The sequence below is a fragment of the Manis pentadactyla genome, chromosome 17, assembly GCF_030020395.1.
Source record: "Manis pentadactyla isolate mManPen7 chromosome 17, mManPen7.hap1, whole genome shotgun sequence".
Classification (NCBI taxonomy): domain Eukaryota; kingdom Metazoa; phylum Chordata; class Mammalia; order Pholidota; family Manidae; genus Manis; species Manis pentadactyla.
The window spans coordinates 19,800,024-19,817,331 of NC_080035.1; the positions used below are offsets into that span (position 1 = coordinate 19,800,024).

Below are 17,308 nucleotides of genomic sequence, written 5' to 3' on the forward strand. Positions count from 1 at the left end.
TCTTCCAATAACAATTTTCAACATCATTAATGACACATCCTATCCAGAACTGCCCCACTCCTGCCCCACACTACGACTGTGAGACATTTTTAGGCAGAGTTAAGATGGCCAATGATTCTATGTACTCTATTATGTACTCTGATTATATTTATGAATGATTTGTTGAATAAATTTATTCATTAATTCTTTTGTTAAAAATGCTCACTAAGTCCACATAAACCAAATAGTTTTCCTTAGCTCTTGTGTCATAGATACCTTAAACCCATCAGGATGAATGATAAATATATTCAACTGGACAGAAATGGAGACAACTATGAGTTTCTTATAGTACACTTCTATAAGAAAAATAGTATTTTATCTAACTGATTCACTAAAGAATCTTATCAGATATGGACTTCACATGTATAATAATACTGAAGTATCACTTATGCCTTATCTAAAGAGTTAAGTCACATAAATACAAGTAATAAGGGATACTATTTTCCCTTTGAAATGTTACATTACTGTATACCAAATCAGTGGGTTCTTATTTAATTTACCTGTAATTAATTCCTCTCTTCAGTCTTCAGCATTGACTGGTTTCCCAGCAATGCCACTAAAATAAAAAAGAATGCTAGTCATGGACCTACCCCAAGGATGTTACTGTTCTATTAAGGGATATTATTATTTATGATAGATGTAACAGTGGAAAACTAGAGAAAGCAGTTATAAACAATCGTGTCTGGTGGACCTCTAGTGGGTTTTTTTTCTTTTTGGTATCATTATTATAAAATCACATGGGCAACATTGTAGTTACTAGATTGCCCCCATTATCAAGTCCCCACCACATACCCCATTACAGTCACTGTCCATCAACATAGTAAGATGCTATTGAATCACTACTTGTCTTCTCTGTGCTCTACTGCCTTCCCAGTGGCCACCCCCTACATTATGTGTGCTAATCGTAATGTCCCTTATTCCCCTTCTCCCTCCCTTCCAACCCACCCTCTCCAGTCCCTTTCCCTTTGGTAACTGTTAGTCCATTGTTAGGTTCTGTGAGACTGCTGCTGTTTTGTTCCTTCAGTTTTTCCTTTGTTCTTACACTCCACAGTTGAGTGAAATCATTTGGTACTTGTCTTTCTCTGCCTGGCTTATTTCACTAAGCATAATACCCTCTAGCTCCATCCATGTTGTTGCAAATGGTAAGATTTGTTTTCTTCTTATGGCTGAATAATATGGACCTCTAGTGTTTTAGAAAACTGAGTGACATCTATGTAAAAAAGACTTGCCTGATGGGAAGAAGAACAAAAGCAAATGTAGAAAATATTGCTTATATGAGAGGTAGTGAAGTGATTGAAATTAATGTACTGGTGAGCAGAAACATACTATTAAGTTATTTACATATTTTCTTTAATATAAATTGTGTTCTTATGAGAAAATTATAAAATTGAAGATACTAAGAAGTCACCCACAACCCTATCACTCACACAACAATACTTATGGCATATCCTTATAAATGCCTGATGCTTATCTACCTACTTATTTTTTACATATAAATGTATACACATAAGTTTAAAGGAAGTTCTAATGTTGAGTGTATATTCTGCTTTTATAAATGTTGATTAATATAAATTTTTGTGTTGTTCCATTTTGCTAATTTTTCTTACATTAACATTTAATAAAATTCTAACAAATAGCTGTTCTATAACTTTTTTATCCAATCCCTCTCTGGTAGGCTGAATTTTCTACCCAAAGATGTACACATCCTAATCCCTGGGATCTGCACATATGTTATAGTACATAGAAAAAGGATCTTTGAAGATGTAAATAAGGTTACAAACTTTAATTTAGAGAGATTGTCTGAGTTAACTGAGTGGACCTAATCTAATAACATTAGCCCTTCAAAGCAGAGAACTTATTCCATCCGGAAGCAAAACAGATGCCACAGAAAGGAAAGTCAGAGGTTCAAATTTTGAGAAGACTGCTTTGCTAGTTTGAAGATGGAGATGGCAACATGACAAGGAATGCAGACAACCTAAAGAAGCTGAGAAAATCTGGCTGACAACCAGCAAGTAAACTGGTGGTTCTTACAATCACCAGAACTGAATTTGGTCAACAATCGTGGATTGTGGACAAAGGCCTTCCTTTGTCTGTCTTGTTCACTATTATAATTCCAGAACCTCTCATTCCCAGAACCTCTCAACTTCACATCTCATTTGTTAAATCAATAAATGAATGCATTATATTTCTGCTTTTGTAAATTGCTTTTTAATATCACATGTACAGGGGTTTTAGGAGTTTGTTTTTTTTTTTCTCTTATGAGATGATTCCATTTTTCTTGATTTGTAGGAGCTGGAAGTTCTGTATTAAATTTGTAGTATTGGTAGGATGAGAAATTTAGAAGAGAAATTTATTTTATATTAAGAAAGAAATGCACCAAAGTGGGTTATTAGAAATAAAAAGAATTAATTCAGTAAAATAAGCAAAACACTGTATTGTTCAGCTGAACTTACAGAAAGAGAAACAAAATAAAGAGAAGAAACATGAAGAAGTGTGAAAAAAAAATTGCCCATCTACTCTGATGCAGGATTGGAAAAAACCAAGAATGTAGAAGGACTCTGATTATTTGGAGTTAAAGTTTTATTACAGATTGAAGCATCGCTCCTGGTTCCAGAGAGGAGTGTAGAATGAGTTTGTGTAATAAATGAAGTCACAAGGGGAGAGATGTACATTATTTATGAAAAACTTAAATTGAGTCCAAATGCTAAAGAGCTTCTGGGGTACTGAAGAACTGTGGTTTCTTCCACTCTTTAGGTACAATTGTTTGCCTACAAATCAAGCAGTTTAGCTTACACTGCTGTGCTCTTCTTCCCATCAGATTGCTCTCTGAAAAGATCACATGTCCTGGAAATGGGAGACACCCATTCTTACATTGGCTAGTGGGTTTGGGCTCGAACAAATGTAGCAGGCTGCTGCTCACCCTGCTGTCTCTAGGGTCGGGGGAGCCCACCCAAACCAGCAGTGGGGAGCATAGCAACCTAAAGTAAACACTTAATTTTTTTTTATTGCAGTTAAAATTCAAAAATCAAGGGGCTGCTTCTGTGTTGGTTTTTACATTTTGCTTAGTAGTCAATGAGCAATTTTAATTAGCAAACCTTGGCCTTTTTTCACACAGAAAACCTTTTTTTCCTTATATTTTTGTGGCTACAGATTCCTCATTTCCCCCATTCTATTTTGTTCTCTCTTTTTATAATATCTCGTTTTTATTCCTCTGTTGTTATTAGATATCCTACACTTGTCATTCTGTTTATTTTCCTCTGATTTTGTTTATTTCTTCATTGGATTATTTCTTCTGTGTTATAGGAAAATAGCTGAACTTTTTCATGTGTTTCTCTATGTTTTCTGTAATATTCTATTTGCTACTTACTATACCTACTGTGGTTTTGCATTTCAGTCATGACTTTTAAAATTTTATGTTATTTCTCTTTCATGGCCACCTCTTCAAATTTCTTGGATTCATTATATCCAACAATATTTTTGAGAACATTAACTAGAATTTTGGAAAAATTCTTCTGTTTTGGCATTGATTCCACTTCACAAGAGAATATATGCTTTGATTCCTCAGTGCAGTCCTGACAGTTTTGTCTGTAGTACCTATTTTTCAGAAGGAATGAGGCATTTACCCTATTCATCTTCATAGAAGGAGATTATTGAAGGTGAAGATAGTTTTCTTACAAGACTGTGGAGATTTTGGTCAGATCCAGACAAAAGTAAAGGCTTAGTCATTTGGTGCACTTCCCAGGACCACTGATAAAATAAAACATACAACCACCCTCTCCCCACACCCAACTCTTAGTTTCTTCTCTCTAGGGTACATGATACATACATTTTTTCAGGTCTCTTCCTCTTATTCCCAGGGAAGGGAGTCTGGGGAGTTTAAACTTGAGATGTTTCCTTCAATCAAGTCTTTTAGTTACTCAAATATGTCATTCTTGCCCTTTTCACAATGACGCACAATTTTTAAAAAATTTTCCTTTATGTTCATGATATTGTCAATGACAATTTAGCAAGGTTTGAAGCAAGGGACGACTAAGTGACATCTACACAGATCATCAATTCATTTTGAAACTAGGACAAGATTTCAGACTTTGATTTATCATAAATATTCCTTTCTTTTAATGTGTGCATGTATTTAAAACCAAATATTTCAGTTTCCTTCTGCAGTACTTACATTCTGAACCTAAACTTCTTGGACTGAAACACTCTGCTACCCAAAGTCCTCAAGATTCTCCTAATCGGGAGTCCATGGAGACCAAGGAATTCCAAGGGTTGTTTCTTCATAAATGGGCCCTTAAAAACTATGTAATATTTTAAGTGTATGTTTTATATTCAAGTGTATTAAAAACAAGTTCTAAAGTATTTAGCAGATTCTTGGAAGTGTCCTTGACTCAAGAGTCTAGTTACCAGTTTTAGAATATTGTTAATTTATACTTGTTGAAATGGCTGAGCTATAAAATAAACTTCAAAATTTTCACCATCTTTATGCCCTTCTCTGATTGCTCATGCCTATTCACATCAGCGGTGCCTTTTACTTTTAACTAGATAGAATTAGGTGTCCATCTTTTACCGATAACATCGAGAAAGATTCCTGTATTGCAACGTACTTATTGCTGCTAAACCTGAATAATTAAGTGAAAAGGCTGCTCCTTGGGCGATCTTTTACTTCCCTGCTGGTTGTGAGATTCAATTGTATTATAACAGTTGTAATCAATTAAGCTTCCCACTGCAAATGAAGCTGCTGGTCAAAATACAGGAAGTTTTTTCTTTTAAAAAAATGGATTTATCAATTATTAAAATGTATCTCATATGATGCAGTGCATCTCACAAAATCATCTCACCCTCTCTTAAAAATTTAATATTAGCAGAGTAAAGCTGCTTTTTGGTTATTTTCCAGAACAACACTACTTCAATGTTTGTACACAATGAATATGCTAATCAGGTATATACAATGCCTGTAAGTATTCATGAAAATATATATACAACCTTAATTTATAGATCACCTGTCAAATTTATTGAAAAGGGGTCCTGTAGCATTCAGTAGATTCTTAAAAAAAGCCTTGTCACAAAAGAGTTTGATTATCTCTGTTCCTTATTGATATACCTTCACAATACTGCTAATTTATATTTTTATAAATGGCTGAGCTATTTATATGGCTATACCATTTAAATGGCTATACTGTTAACTTTAAATTCTTCCTTTATTATGCTTTTCTCTGATGCCTAAATCAAATCATTTAGATGGGGAAAAGAGAACATCCCAATTTATGTAATTATTGTAGCTAATATGTTTCAGATTTTAATCTGTGTTTTTCTGAGTTGGCCAATATTTAAGTAAGTACTCAAGCACCTAAATTCTTTTGGCTTAATACTATATTTATGATTGTCACATATGAAATGTATATTATAATAACCACTTTTGGTGAGAATAAAGATATCTTACTATTTACTACCTAAGTTGGACTTAAGTTCTTCAATATATGATTAAAATATTACAAATCACTTTATCTCTATTTTACTATTGGCAGTTTGTAAATGACCATGGCTTTTTTTTCTGCATATTCTGTTCTTATCTTCTCCAGAAACCGGTGACACTGACTCAGAAACCTGTGGACACTAAGAATCCTAGCTTAGAAATCAGGCTTCAGTAGCTCCACAGATCAATCCAGTCATGGTAATTTTAAAGAAAATTCATGCTAGTGATTCTTTTATTTAACATTTAATGTGATTTTTGGAAACATCACTTGAATAAGACAGAAATCATTTTATTGGATGTGTACTTACTTCCAAATGTTTGGGTGGAAGTTCTTTACCTAAAACAAATGTGTGCTATTTCCAGGGTGACAGACAATAGCTGTAACAGTGCTTGGTTTTTTTGAACTGCTCCAAATTTTTAAAAGATAAGAGGAAATAATATGCCTAGCTCACTGAAAAGAGGAATTTATGTAAGTGGAACATAATTATCCAAGTAAGACCTTGTAGCTGAGACTTGGGAGGGTTAATGGTGCTGCTGATAATTGAAATGCACAGAATTTGTAGAGTACTTATTTGCTTTCTGAAGAGGTCAGTGTATGTTCCTCCTGTACATTCTTCTCCTTGATGTCTGTATGATAGCCAGATAAAAGGACATCTAAGTATCTCAGAATAATGGAAATAAAGGTGCGACCTTTTACATAACCCAAAGTGCTTACAAGCTTTTAAGTTTTGCCTCACCTGAAAGGCAGGACTTCCTGTGACTTAGCTTTTTAAATATTTCAGGTCAACATAACAAAACTGACTCTGAGGAAAGAGTGCCACCTACTGAATCAAATTTCCTGGGTTCCCTCCAAGGGCTGGTCTTGCAGCTTTAGAATTGTCCTAATATACTTTACTATAAGAAATAATGGTATTGCAGCGCCATGCATGAAATACTATGTTTCTCACTTCAGGCACCTTATTTTAATGATCCAGAAATCACATCTACAAATTAACTATTTAATTCATAAACTTTTTATTTGTTTTAAAAAGTACTATACAAAGAATGAACAAATCTAACCTTCGTGTGAAGGATATGTCCAAAAGAAATGACTGCACGTCTCTCTTTATTGTCAAAGGAACCACAAGGGGGAGCTAGCATGTAACTTCTTCTGGGGCAGGAGAGTTGAGGTTTCAGAATTAATTGAACCCTTTTATTTTGGGCTAAGTCTGGAGAAGCTATAAATATGCCATTTCGAATTTATGCAGTTCAAAATAATTTTCTCAGAATTATATCTTGTACTATGTAATCCAACTTCCCTTCTTAAATACATGTTAACTAATACATTAGGTATAAATTTTTCCTCTGAATATTCCTGTTTCTAAATGGTCTTTGTCCAAGTACTCTAAACACAAGCACACACACACAGCTTATTTGAGCCACTCCAAGTAACCTTCAATTATAAACTTAAATATAAAAATCTTAAATTAACTTTTAAATTTAAGTTTCAATACTTTAAAATACACATCCTGAAATATGTGTCACTGTTCTAAAGTTGATAATTGGCAACTAATTTATGAATATTTCCTTCTGATTTACATACTTAGAAATATATGTAAAATACATGGACGCCAGTTGGAAATTCACTTAATTTATTGTGGGAATTTCAAATTAATACAACCTGTATATTTTAGTTGAGTTAATCCTATAACTTTACTTTTGGCTATTCATTGGGAACTTTCTATGTGTGGGACGAGTACACATTTATGTGTGTATGTCATTGTATTGTAATACAACATACACATATAATACAGAAAAATATTAAATTGTTTCCTGATGGGAATTTTTCTAATAGCAAGATTAAATAATTTTAAAAAACATTTAGAAAAAAATTAGCATTCAATTTAAAATACTGTTTATTTCTGGAGATATTTCACACTTTTTTGTTCTTATGTAGGAGAGAATTAGTTCTTAAACTTTAAGAATTATGAAACATTTTCCCTGAAGCTTAAAAGTTATAGTTAATTTGCATTGCTTACTGTACTTCATATTTATCATAAAAAGAAAAGGTATGTTGTAGCGGTTTTCCTATTCGTGGTGTCAATTTGTCATTTGTTGAAAGAAAAAGCTTTGATTAAAAGTCAGCAAATGCCAAATAGCGGTGTGATAGAGGTGAGCCACTACTATCTCCAAAAGATGATGGGAACTAGGAGAATTAGCTGTGATGAAATACTATAATTTATTTTGGGATTTATACAAGTTATATTAACCTTTTCTATTTATTATATCTAAACAGTTTAACTGTTAAATTTATTTTTGAAAGTCCTCTGTCAATGATTAAAAATATATGAAACTAGGTAGTCAAATAAGGGTAAAAATAATGGAGAAGGAAATAGTGGAAAGAGACTTTTTAATTCATATATACAGAAGCTGTGTTGAAAACATCAGCACGTTTTCAATAATATAGCAAGCAGTGTAAGTATTTGAAGAATGTTCCAAGTGCTGCCATAATGACTCCATGCATAAACTCTCAAAACTACAACTGCAACTTGTAAATATGGATTTTAAAGAGTCTCTCAGAAACAAAATTTAAAATTTAAATAACAAGATTTCATAAAAAAGCACCTTTAAGATTATTTCTTAGAATAACAATGATATTACTTTAGTTATTGATTTAATGTAGTAGTATTAGTTTTTTTAGTTTGTAAAAATAGACCTGAATATTTCTCTGAAGTTATTCTAACATAATGATTAATTTATCTTAAAACTCACCAAGACTAGCATAGTATCTTATTAATGTTATGTTTAAGTCTTTCTGAGAACTTTTTCCCAATGAGTGCACATACACGTATGTTTTCTATTAAATCAAAAAAAATCTTTGGATGTTCATGTATAATATTAGTTTAAGTTGAAACTATCATTGGTAATTATATTTCATGATTATCAGCCAGTCTCTTAAGGAATGTGAGATTGTAAGTATTTTTAGTTATGCACAACACTACATTCTTCATAGATTCCTCAGCTAGGTCTCATAGGTCCACAGCCTAGTATGGTATAAAAACTAATATATATTTATATCATCTCTTTTAAAAAATAAGCTCAATATTTTAAGCATAATCAAAAACAGATTCCTTAATAATTTTATCACAAACAGAAAAAATATTTGGAGAAAAAGATAGGATTTATGAAATGGTTAAATATTAGCAGCAATTGTAGTTTAAAAAGTTAAAAGGAATCCAAACAATTGGAAATGTCAGTTGGTCCATTTCCTTTGTCAATAAAATAGAGATGAAATATAAAGATTAAAGTTAATTATTTGGGGGTACTTGTCAGTCTTTACCAAGAGAACTCAACACTATAAATTAAAGTATGGTAAGATACCTGATAAGATCTTCTAGCTTCCTCTGGCCGACTACCACAACAGTATTCACATGAACTTGGTAGTTCTCTATCTGTACACTAGGGGGTGGTGTGACATAATTACTCTGGAGGGGTGGAGGGTGTATTTATCACTGGACTCTTCTTAGAAAACACTGTATTTCTCCCCTCATTTGCATAACAGCACATCTAGTTAAAGTTAATCAACAAACCATATTACCCTTTCCTTGAAATTCTTTAATTCTCTTGTTTTTATCTAATCATAAACCTCAAGTAAGGATATTTTATGGCTTTCCTTGAATTAGCATGTAATGCAAAAAAAAAAACCCTATGAATTTGTTGTATTAAGAAAGTAATGATAATAAATGAGTGTGTAATCACTACCTCATTACCTTTATTTAAGCTGGCTGATGCTTTTAAAGTTTCAAACTTCAGCTTCCAAGATAATTGTGTTGGGACAGAGATTATAACCAAAACAATGAAAAGGTGAAGTTTCATTAGGCAGCATGGTTAGGCCCTTAGCAAAACAACTCAGATTGCTAAAGCTCTAGTTCACCTGTTTAGCAAAAATGACAAACTACATATTTAGAAAATATAAGACTTTAGGACGTTTTTTCATATTTTTAAGAATTATGAGATTGTAAGTATTGATAGTTATTATGCACAACACTACATTCTTCTAGATTTCTCACCTAGATCTCATATGTCCATAGCCTACTATGGTATAAAAACCAACAGGATCTTTAAAATAAAAAAAAAAAAGTGAATAAAAGGAAAAAAATTACAAGACATTTTAGGATATTAAGGTCTGTGTATAAAGAGTTTCTCTTTGACTTTTTAAATCATTAAAGATATCTTAAGGGAGTGTCGAATTTTGGGTCCAGACGAGACTGCAAAGTCAGACTATAGGTTGTCTCATTTAATCTTCCAGGAAATAGCTTCTTTATCCAAATCTTTAAAAAATTATTCAAACAACAATCACCAGAACTTTCTTGTAATTGGTCTAGATTTAATTTTCTTGAAAATTAATTTTCATGAAATTTTGCATGATTCATGTTACATACTTGTACTGGTCATTCACAATTTATAAATGGCAACTTAACTTTAGTATTTATGAATTGTGATCAATACTGTAGCAATCAAAACACTCACCTTTTCTATTTCAATATTTCAATTTTCTTTTTCCTTCTTAACTCTTTCCCAGGATGGCTGGATCACTCGAACAAACCAGTCCTTGCTTGCAGATGTTTGTGATAATAGTTTGGGAAGAAAGAATCTCTGAGATTAGGAAGTGGGAGAAGTAAAGGAACCAGGAACCTCTGTGTGTGTGTGTGTGTGTGTGTGTGTGTGTGTGTGTGTGTGTGTGTGTGTGTGTGTGTGTGTTGTATTAGAAAAAGTCTTAGCAGATCTCCCACTCATCTGCCCTCACTTTTACATTCTATGCATGGGAGTTTTGGCAAATGTGGTTATCAAGACCTATTTGGTCCTGAAATTCAATTCAAATTGCCATATGGAACTTTAAAAACAAAATTGAGGTGAGCAAAACACTTAAACTATCGTACAAGTATGTGTATATGTGTGACTGCTTTCCTCGAATCTGGGCTGAGATGCGGGTGACTGAAAAGGGCCCTAAATATTATTTAAACAGATACCGAGTTTTAACACGCTATAAAGCTTGAATTGACAGGAAACCTTTCTCCTTAAAGGAGAGGCGCTTTTCCTCTGGGGAGGCACGACTGCTCTTTCACTGGGCTTCTGCTTTTCTTCTGAAACTCTTTCATAATCAAGTGACTTTCCTTGCATGGGTGCCTGGGGACAGATGATTTTTCTCCGAGGATAAAGAAAGTTACATATTGATTGCTGTTGCTCGCGGTGTGTTTGCACCAGCTCTGGCATAAGTGGGCGCGCTAGCGCATTCTCGCATTCACACACACTCACTGAAATACTCATCACACCCCCCAGAAACACAGACGCACACACTTAGAACACACGCTCACACACACACACACACACACACACAGCAGGCACGCACACACACATTTTTCTGCACCACATTCAGATGCGTCCACGCGCAGCCAGACAATCTGCACTTCTCTTGGCGTGAGTGTGTGTACGGTGTGTGTGTGTGTGTGTGTGTGTGTGTGTGTGTGTGTGTACAGAATCCCAAGTGAAAGACAGCAGCTACCTTATTCTGCAAGCACGCTGCGATTCCAGTTTCCTGTGTATATCAACAAAAAATTTAAATCGCTGTCAAACTTTTTTTTTTCTTTTAATTCTCTCTTTTCCAGAGGAAGACGATGGAGGAGCTTCTCCCAGTAGTTTAAGACTCAGAAGACCTGGCGGCGAGGCCCTGGGCACCGCCGCCAGAGCCGAGCGCCAGGCTGGGCTAGCCGGGCTGGTCTGCTATCTAACTGATCTAATCAATGACTCTGAGGAGCTGGGGATCCTGGCCCCGCCCCCGCCAGTCTCTTCTCCGCTTTCCATTGGGCGCAGAATGAGAAGGCATGGCCTTGTTCAGCAAGCGGATTGGCTGGCAGGGAATCAGTATCAATGTTTAAGCGGCGGCGTGAGGTGAATAGAGTCAGTCAGCAAGAGGCGCTGGGAGAGAGCTGGGGCTGCGAGCCCTGCGGATGCGGCAGCGCGGAGGGAGGCTGGGGAGACGCTACTCCAACTGTTGAATTTTCACCTTTCATTTCCTCCGATGCTTTGCTTGCGGAGATGGATTTATTTGCTTTGAAATCCGCACGTCTTCCGCAAGCTGTGAGCTGATCCTGACAGGCACCATTAAAAGAAACCACCCGAGAACGAAAGGAGGAAAAAAAAAAAAAAAGCACAACCCTCCACAACGGACTGCACAATTAACTATGCACACCGGTGCTGGACTTTGTGAATAGAGAACACAGAGGAAAATCGTGACTATGATGCGAGGCTAAGCCGGGCACAGTCACTGGAATCCTTGTGTTGTTTTTTTTTTCCTTCTTTTCCCACAGGACTCTGAAAGATTTGGGGTTTCCTCACGCCTAACCAAAAGAAAAGATTTTTTTAAATAAATAAATAAACAAATAAATATACCTAGCAAAACAGACGCCTTGTTTTCCGGAGCCTCGGACTCCAGCAGAAAGAGGTAGAGTAAAAGTGCTGCTGGATTCAGCCTTCCCTTCCTCTTTCCCTCCCTCCCTTCTCTCGCTTTTTTTTTCTTTTCTCCAAAACCTGAATCTGGCATTTCTTTCTATAGAGTGAGTCAGAGAAAGCGTTAGGAAGAAGCCGCAACTCATGTCTGTGAAGGGAGGACCGTGAGGCGAGAGTGAATACGATTCGTTCCACTGCTTCTGACTCATCGGGCAGATCGGAACACCTGCATTTCTGGATGTGTCATTCCCGAGGCGCCTCGAGAACCTGAAATACTGTGCAGGCAGACCTGGGTCTGACCTCCCCGCCCCGGGGCGGGCGCCCCTGGCCGGGCCGCCGCGGCCGCAGCTCCTCACCCCCTGCCTCCTCCCGGCGCCCAGAGAGACTGTGTGGGAGCGAGACTGCAGAATGCATCACGCCAAACCTTGATGTGTTTCTTTCATCCAGTCCACTCCTACTATAATTTTTTTTTGAAAAAAAAAAAAACCGCACTCTATTCGCTTCAAATATTCACCACTTTTATTCCTCGCCAAGGTTTTCCTTTCTCGATGAAGAGGACTGGGAGGCAGGGCCACTGGAAGGAGAGACTGAATAGAAAGAAAAGAGAGGCACTTGACAGCCCAGCCCTGTGAATGCAGAGACTGTTTCCCTGCTAGCGAGAGACAGGCAGAGTGTGTGCGCGAGCCCTGGGAGGGTGGCTCCCCTTCCTTTTTATTCCGCCTCCCCCTCCCCCTTCAAATCTGCACATCCAACCATGAGTTGCCTGTTGATTTCCTTTCGCCTGGGAAGACGAGCAAACTGGAATTAAACTGCATCGAGAGAAGTCCTTGCTCGCGGGGAGAGAATGGGATGGTAGCGGCGGCGACAGGCTTGGCCGAGAGAAATCAGTGTGTGTCTACGAGCAGAGGCGGGGATATAGCTCTCTATTCCCCCTCCCAATAGACTCACACCGCAAGCGCTGATCAGGCTGTGTGGCTCTCTTGACTTCGAGGGAGAGCCTTTTCCGAGGAAGAAAGGGAGGAGCCTGGTGGAGGGAGGAAACTACAAATCGGGACACTAGTTCTTTGCGCTGCATTTCCTCCCCTCCCTTTTGCTGCTCGGAAAGGAGAGAGAAAAAAAAAATAACGCTGGGCTGGGAGATGCAGTCTGCCGCCGCCGTTGCCTCAGCCAGCAGAGCAAGATTAGATCTCTAAATGCAGCAAAAGACTGCCTGAAAACAGACCAGCCCGCGAAGCCAGCAGACATTTCGCAGGACTCCGCGGAGGAGTCAATATATATATATATATATCTGACTCCCTCTTCATTGCTTCTCATCCCCATCAATTTCAGCACAGGAGGCGAAAAACAAGTAAGGATTTCACTTTCCGATCTGCCTGGAGACACACCTCCCCGCTCCCTCCCCCACCCGCTGTGAGGAGTATTCCGGAGGCAACCGCCGCGAGTGGATTTGCAGCGCCCTAGCGCGAGCGAGGAAAACCTACGGATTCTGGATTCCTTAGCTCACCCATCATCCCTCCTGGACGCTATTTCCTTCTCATCGCCTGCCTCACCCCTCAAGTTTGAGTCGCCCGAAGTCCGGGCCGGAGAGACAAAGCCCCCGGCTCTACCCCAGCCGCAGGGCGCCTCCGCCTCGTTCGGTGCCCCTGCGGCTCCGCTGCGCCGCTGCTTCTCGCCCAGTGCGGATGCTGTAGATCAACAGGTTCGGGGAACTTGAGCGGAATAAGGAGAAACCGCCCGGTGCCGCAGCCGGGGAGCGGAGGGAAAAAAGGACCCACAGACTTGTGGCTCGCTTCGCGCACGCACTCTGCATCCGAGCCCCAGGCTGGCGCGCACCCACTCCCTCGCCCCTCCAGTCCCGCTGCTCCTGCCCCCACCCCGCCGGTCTGGGATGTACCTTTCCATCTGTTGCTGTTTCCTCCTGTGGGCCCCTGCCCTGACACTCAAAAACCTCAACTACTCGGTGCCGGAGGAGCAAGGGGCCGGCACGGTGATCGGTAACATCGGCAAGGATGCTCGACTGCAGCCTGGGCTCCCGCCCGCAGAGCGCGGCGGCGGCGGCGGCGGCGGCGGCGGCGGGCGCAGCAAGTCGGGTAGCTATCGGGTGCTGGAGAACTCCGCGCCGCACCTGCTGGACGTGGACGCCGACAGCGGTCTCCTCTACACCAAGCAGCGCATCGACCGCGAGTCCCTGTGCCGCCACAACGCCAAGTGCCAGCTGTCCCTCGAAGTGTTCGCCAACGACAAGGAAATCTGCATGATCAAGGTGGAGATCCAGGACATCAACGACAATGCGCCCTCCTTCCCTTCGGACCAGATCGAGATGGACATTTCAGAGAATGCGGCCCCCGGCACGCGATTCCCCCTCACCAGCGCCCACGACCCGGACGCCGGCGAGAACGGGCTCCGCACCTATCTGCTCACGCGCGACGACCACGGCCTTTTCGCGCTGGACGTCAAGTCCCGCGGCGACGGCACCAAGTTCCCAGAGCTGGTTATTCAGAAGGCACTAGACCGCGAGCAGCAAAACCACCACACGCTCGTGCTGACCGCCCTGGACGGCGGCGAGCCGCCGCGGTCAGCCACAGTGCAGATTAACGTGAAGGTGATCGACTCGAACGACAACAGCCCTGTCTTCGAAGCGCCTTCCTACCTGGTGGAACTGCCCGAGAACGCCCCGCTGGGCACCGTGGTCATTGATCTGAACGCCACCGACGCCGACGAGGGTCCCAACGGGGAAGTGCTCTACTCTTTCAGCAGCTATGTGCCCGACCGCGTGCGGGAGCTCTTCTCCATCGACCCCAAGACCGGCCTGATCCGTGTCAAGGGCAACCTGGACTATGAAGAGAATGGGATGTTGGAGATCGACGTGCAGGCCCGAGACCTGGGGCCCAACCCCATCCCGGCCCACTGCAAGGTCACTGTCAAGCTCATCGACCGCAACGACAACGCGCCGTCCATCGGTTTCGTCTCCGTGCGCCAGGGGGCGCTGAGCGAGGCCGCCCCGCCCGGCACTGTCATCGCCCTGGTGCGGGTCACTGACCGGGACTCGGGCAAGAACGGGCAGCTGCAGTGCCGGGTCCTGGGCGGAGGGGGTCCGGGCGGCGGCGGCGGCCTGGGAGGCCCAGGAGGGTCCGTGCCCTTCAAACTCGAGGAGAACTACGACAACTTCTACACGGTGGTGACTGACCGCCCGCTGGACCGCGAAACACAGGACGAATATAACGTGACAATCGTGGCGCGGGACGGCGGATCGCCTCCACTCAACTCCACCAAGTCGTTCGCTGTCAAGATTCTGGACGAGAACGACAACCCTCCTCGTTTCACCAAGGGACTCTACGTGCTGCAGGTGCACGAGAACAACATCCCAGGCGAGTACCTGGGCTCCGTGCTTGCCCAGGACCCCGACCTGGGCCAAAACGGCACGGTGTCCTACTCCATCCTGCCCTCTCACATCGGCGACGTGTCCATCTACACCTACGTATCCGTGAACCCCACCAACGGGGCCATCTACGCACTGCGCTCCTTTAACTATGAGCAGACCAAGGCGTTTGAGTTCAAGGTGCTTGCTAAGGACTCGGGGGCGCCCGCGCACTTGGAGAGCAACGCAACTGTGAGGGTGACAGTGCTAGACGTGAATGACAACGCGCCGGTGATCGTGCTGCCCACGCTGCAGAACGACACGGCTGAGCTGCAGGTGCCGCGGAACGCCGGCCTGGGCTACCTGGTGAGCACAGTGCGCGCCCTGGACAGCGACTTCGGCGAGAGCGGCCGCCTCACCTACGAAATCGTAGATGGTAACGACGACCACCTGTTTGAAATCGATCCGTCCAGCGGTGAGATCCGCACGCTGCACCCCTTCTGGGAGGACGTGACGCCAGTGGTTGAGCTGGTAGTGAAGGTGACCGACCACGGCAAGCCCACCCTGTCCGCGGTGGCCAAGCTCATCATCCGCTCGGTGAGCGGCTCCTTGCCCGAGGGGGTTCCCCGGGTGAATGGCGAGCAGCACCACTGGGACATGTCGCTGCCGCTCATCGTAACTCTCAGCACTATCTCCATCATTCTCCTAGCGGCCATGATCACCATCGCCGTCAAGTGCAAGCGTGAGAACAAGGAGATCCGCACTTACAACTGCCGCATCGCCGAGTACAGCCACCCGCAGCTGGGCGGGGGCAAGGGCAAGAAGAAAAAGATCAACAAAAATGATATCATGCTGGTGCAGAGCGAGGTGGAGGAGAGGAACGCCATGAACGTCATGAACGTGGTGAGCAGCCCCTCCCTCGCCACCTCCCCCATGTACTTCGACTACCAGACCCGCCTGCCCCTCAGCTCGCCGCGATCGGAGGTGATGTACCTCAAACCCGCCTCCAACAACCTGACTGTCCCCCAGGGGCACGCGGGCTGTCACACCAGCTTCACCGGACCAGGGACTAATGCGAGCGAGACCCCGGCCTCTCGGATGTCCATAATTCAGGTAGGAGACTTTTAGCGTAACTGGGACTTTATTGCTGGTGTTGGAGCTGTCCTGAAACCTTTGCAAAAGGACAAGCCACACTGGCAGCAGCAGAGAGAGGGGAAATTTTTAAAGTGAAAATGGTTTACACTTTTGCCACTATGTGTACAACATATTCTATACATAACCCCTTCCATGTAAATAGCCTAAAATCTACAAGATGTAAATGTCTTTTTGTGGCATTTTAAAGTTTATTTTTACAGGTTTAAAAATGTTAGCAGAGTTCAGTATTCATAGTTTATTTTACTTTATTTTTATTTGTTGGTCTGCATTTCTTTCCATTACAAAGGATTCTCAGAGTACAAAAAAAATTGTTTTAGTTAATTCACTTTAAAGGTGTTTAATTCCATATTAAAAAATCTGATGTCAAAAAATGAAAGAAATGTGTACCCAAATATTAAGAAGTTAACCACTTCCAGGGCAAAATGGCAAGCCAGTCAGAATTCCAGAGCCTGAATTAATTTAAGCTAAGTTTTATGCACCTGCCCCCCAAGTCACTGTTTTGTTTAAAAACTGTTTTAAAGGACTTGAATCTTACTTATTCTCCAGCAGAACCTGCTGCTCTATAAACCTATGCAGTAGCATAGTTTAAACTTTTAAAATGTGAACTATGATCTGAAGCTCTTACAAATGTTTGAATAAACATAGGCTCTGGATAATGACTAGTAACTATCTATGAAAAACTTGTATTTATTTTGTCCTGTGGTTTTCCTGATATGTCCTTTGGAGTTATTAAGGAACAGAGTCACAGACTCATTTTGTGCTTTTGAAAACAGGAGGCTGAATTGCACCAAAGACAC

At 41.3% G+C, this 17,308-nt stretch overlaps 1 protein-coding gene across 3 annotated transcripts in view; it reads left to right on the forward strand.

Annotated features, from left to right (window-relative positions):
- The first annotated feature begins 13,016 nt into the window (after positions 1–13,016).
- The window catches only part of PCDH17 (protocadherin 17), a 101,595-nt gene continuing 97,303 nt past the window's right edge, over positions 13,017–17,308 (forward strand). For all 3 annotated transcript variants that reach the window (XM_036893717.2, XM_036893718.2, XM_057494416.1), the window contains exon 1: positions 13,017–16,469. In XM_036893717.2, the coding sequence (XP_036749612.2) occupies positions 13,887–16,469 (2,583 nt within the window). In that variant the 5' untranslated portion in view covers positions 13,017–13,886. The remainder of the gene's footprint in view (positions 16,470–17,308) is intronic.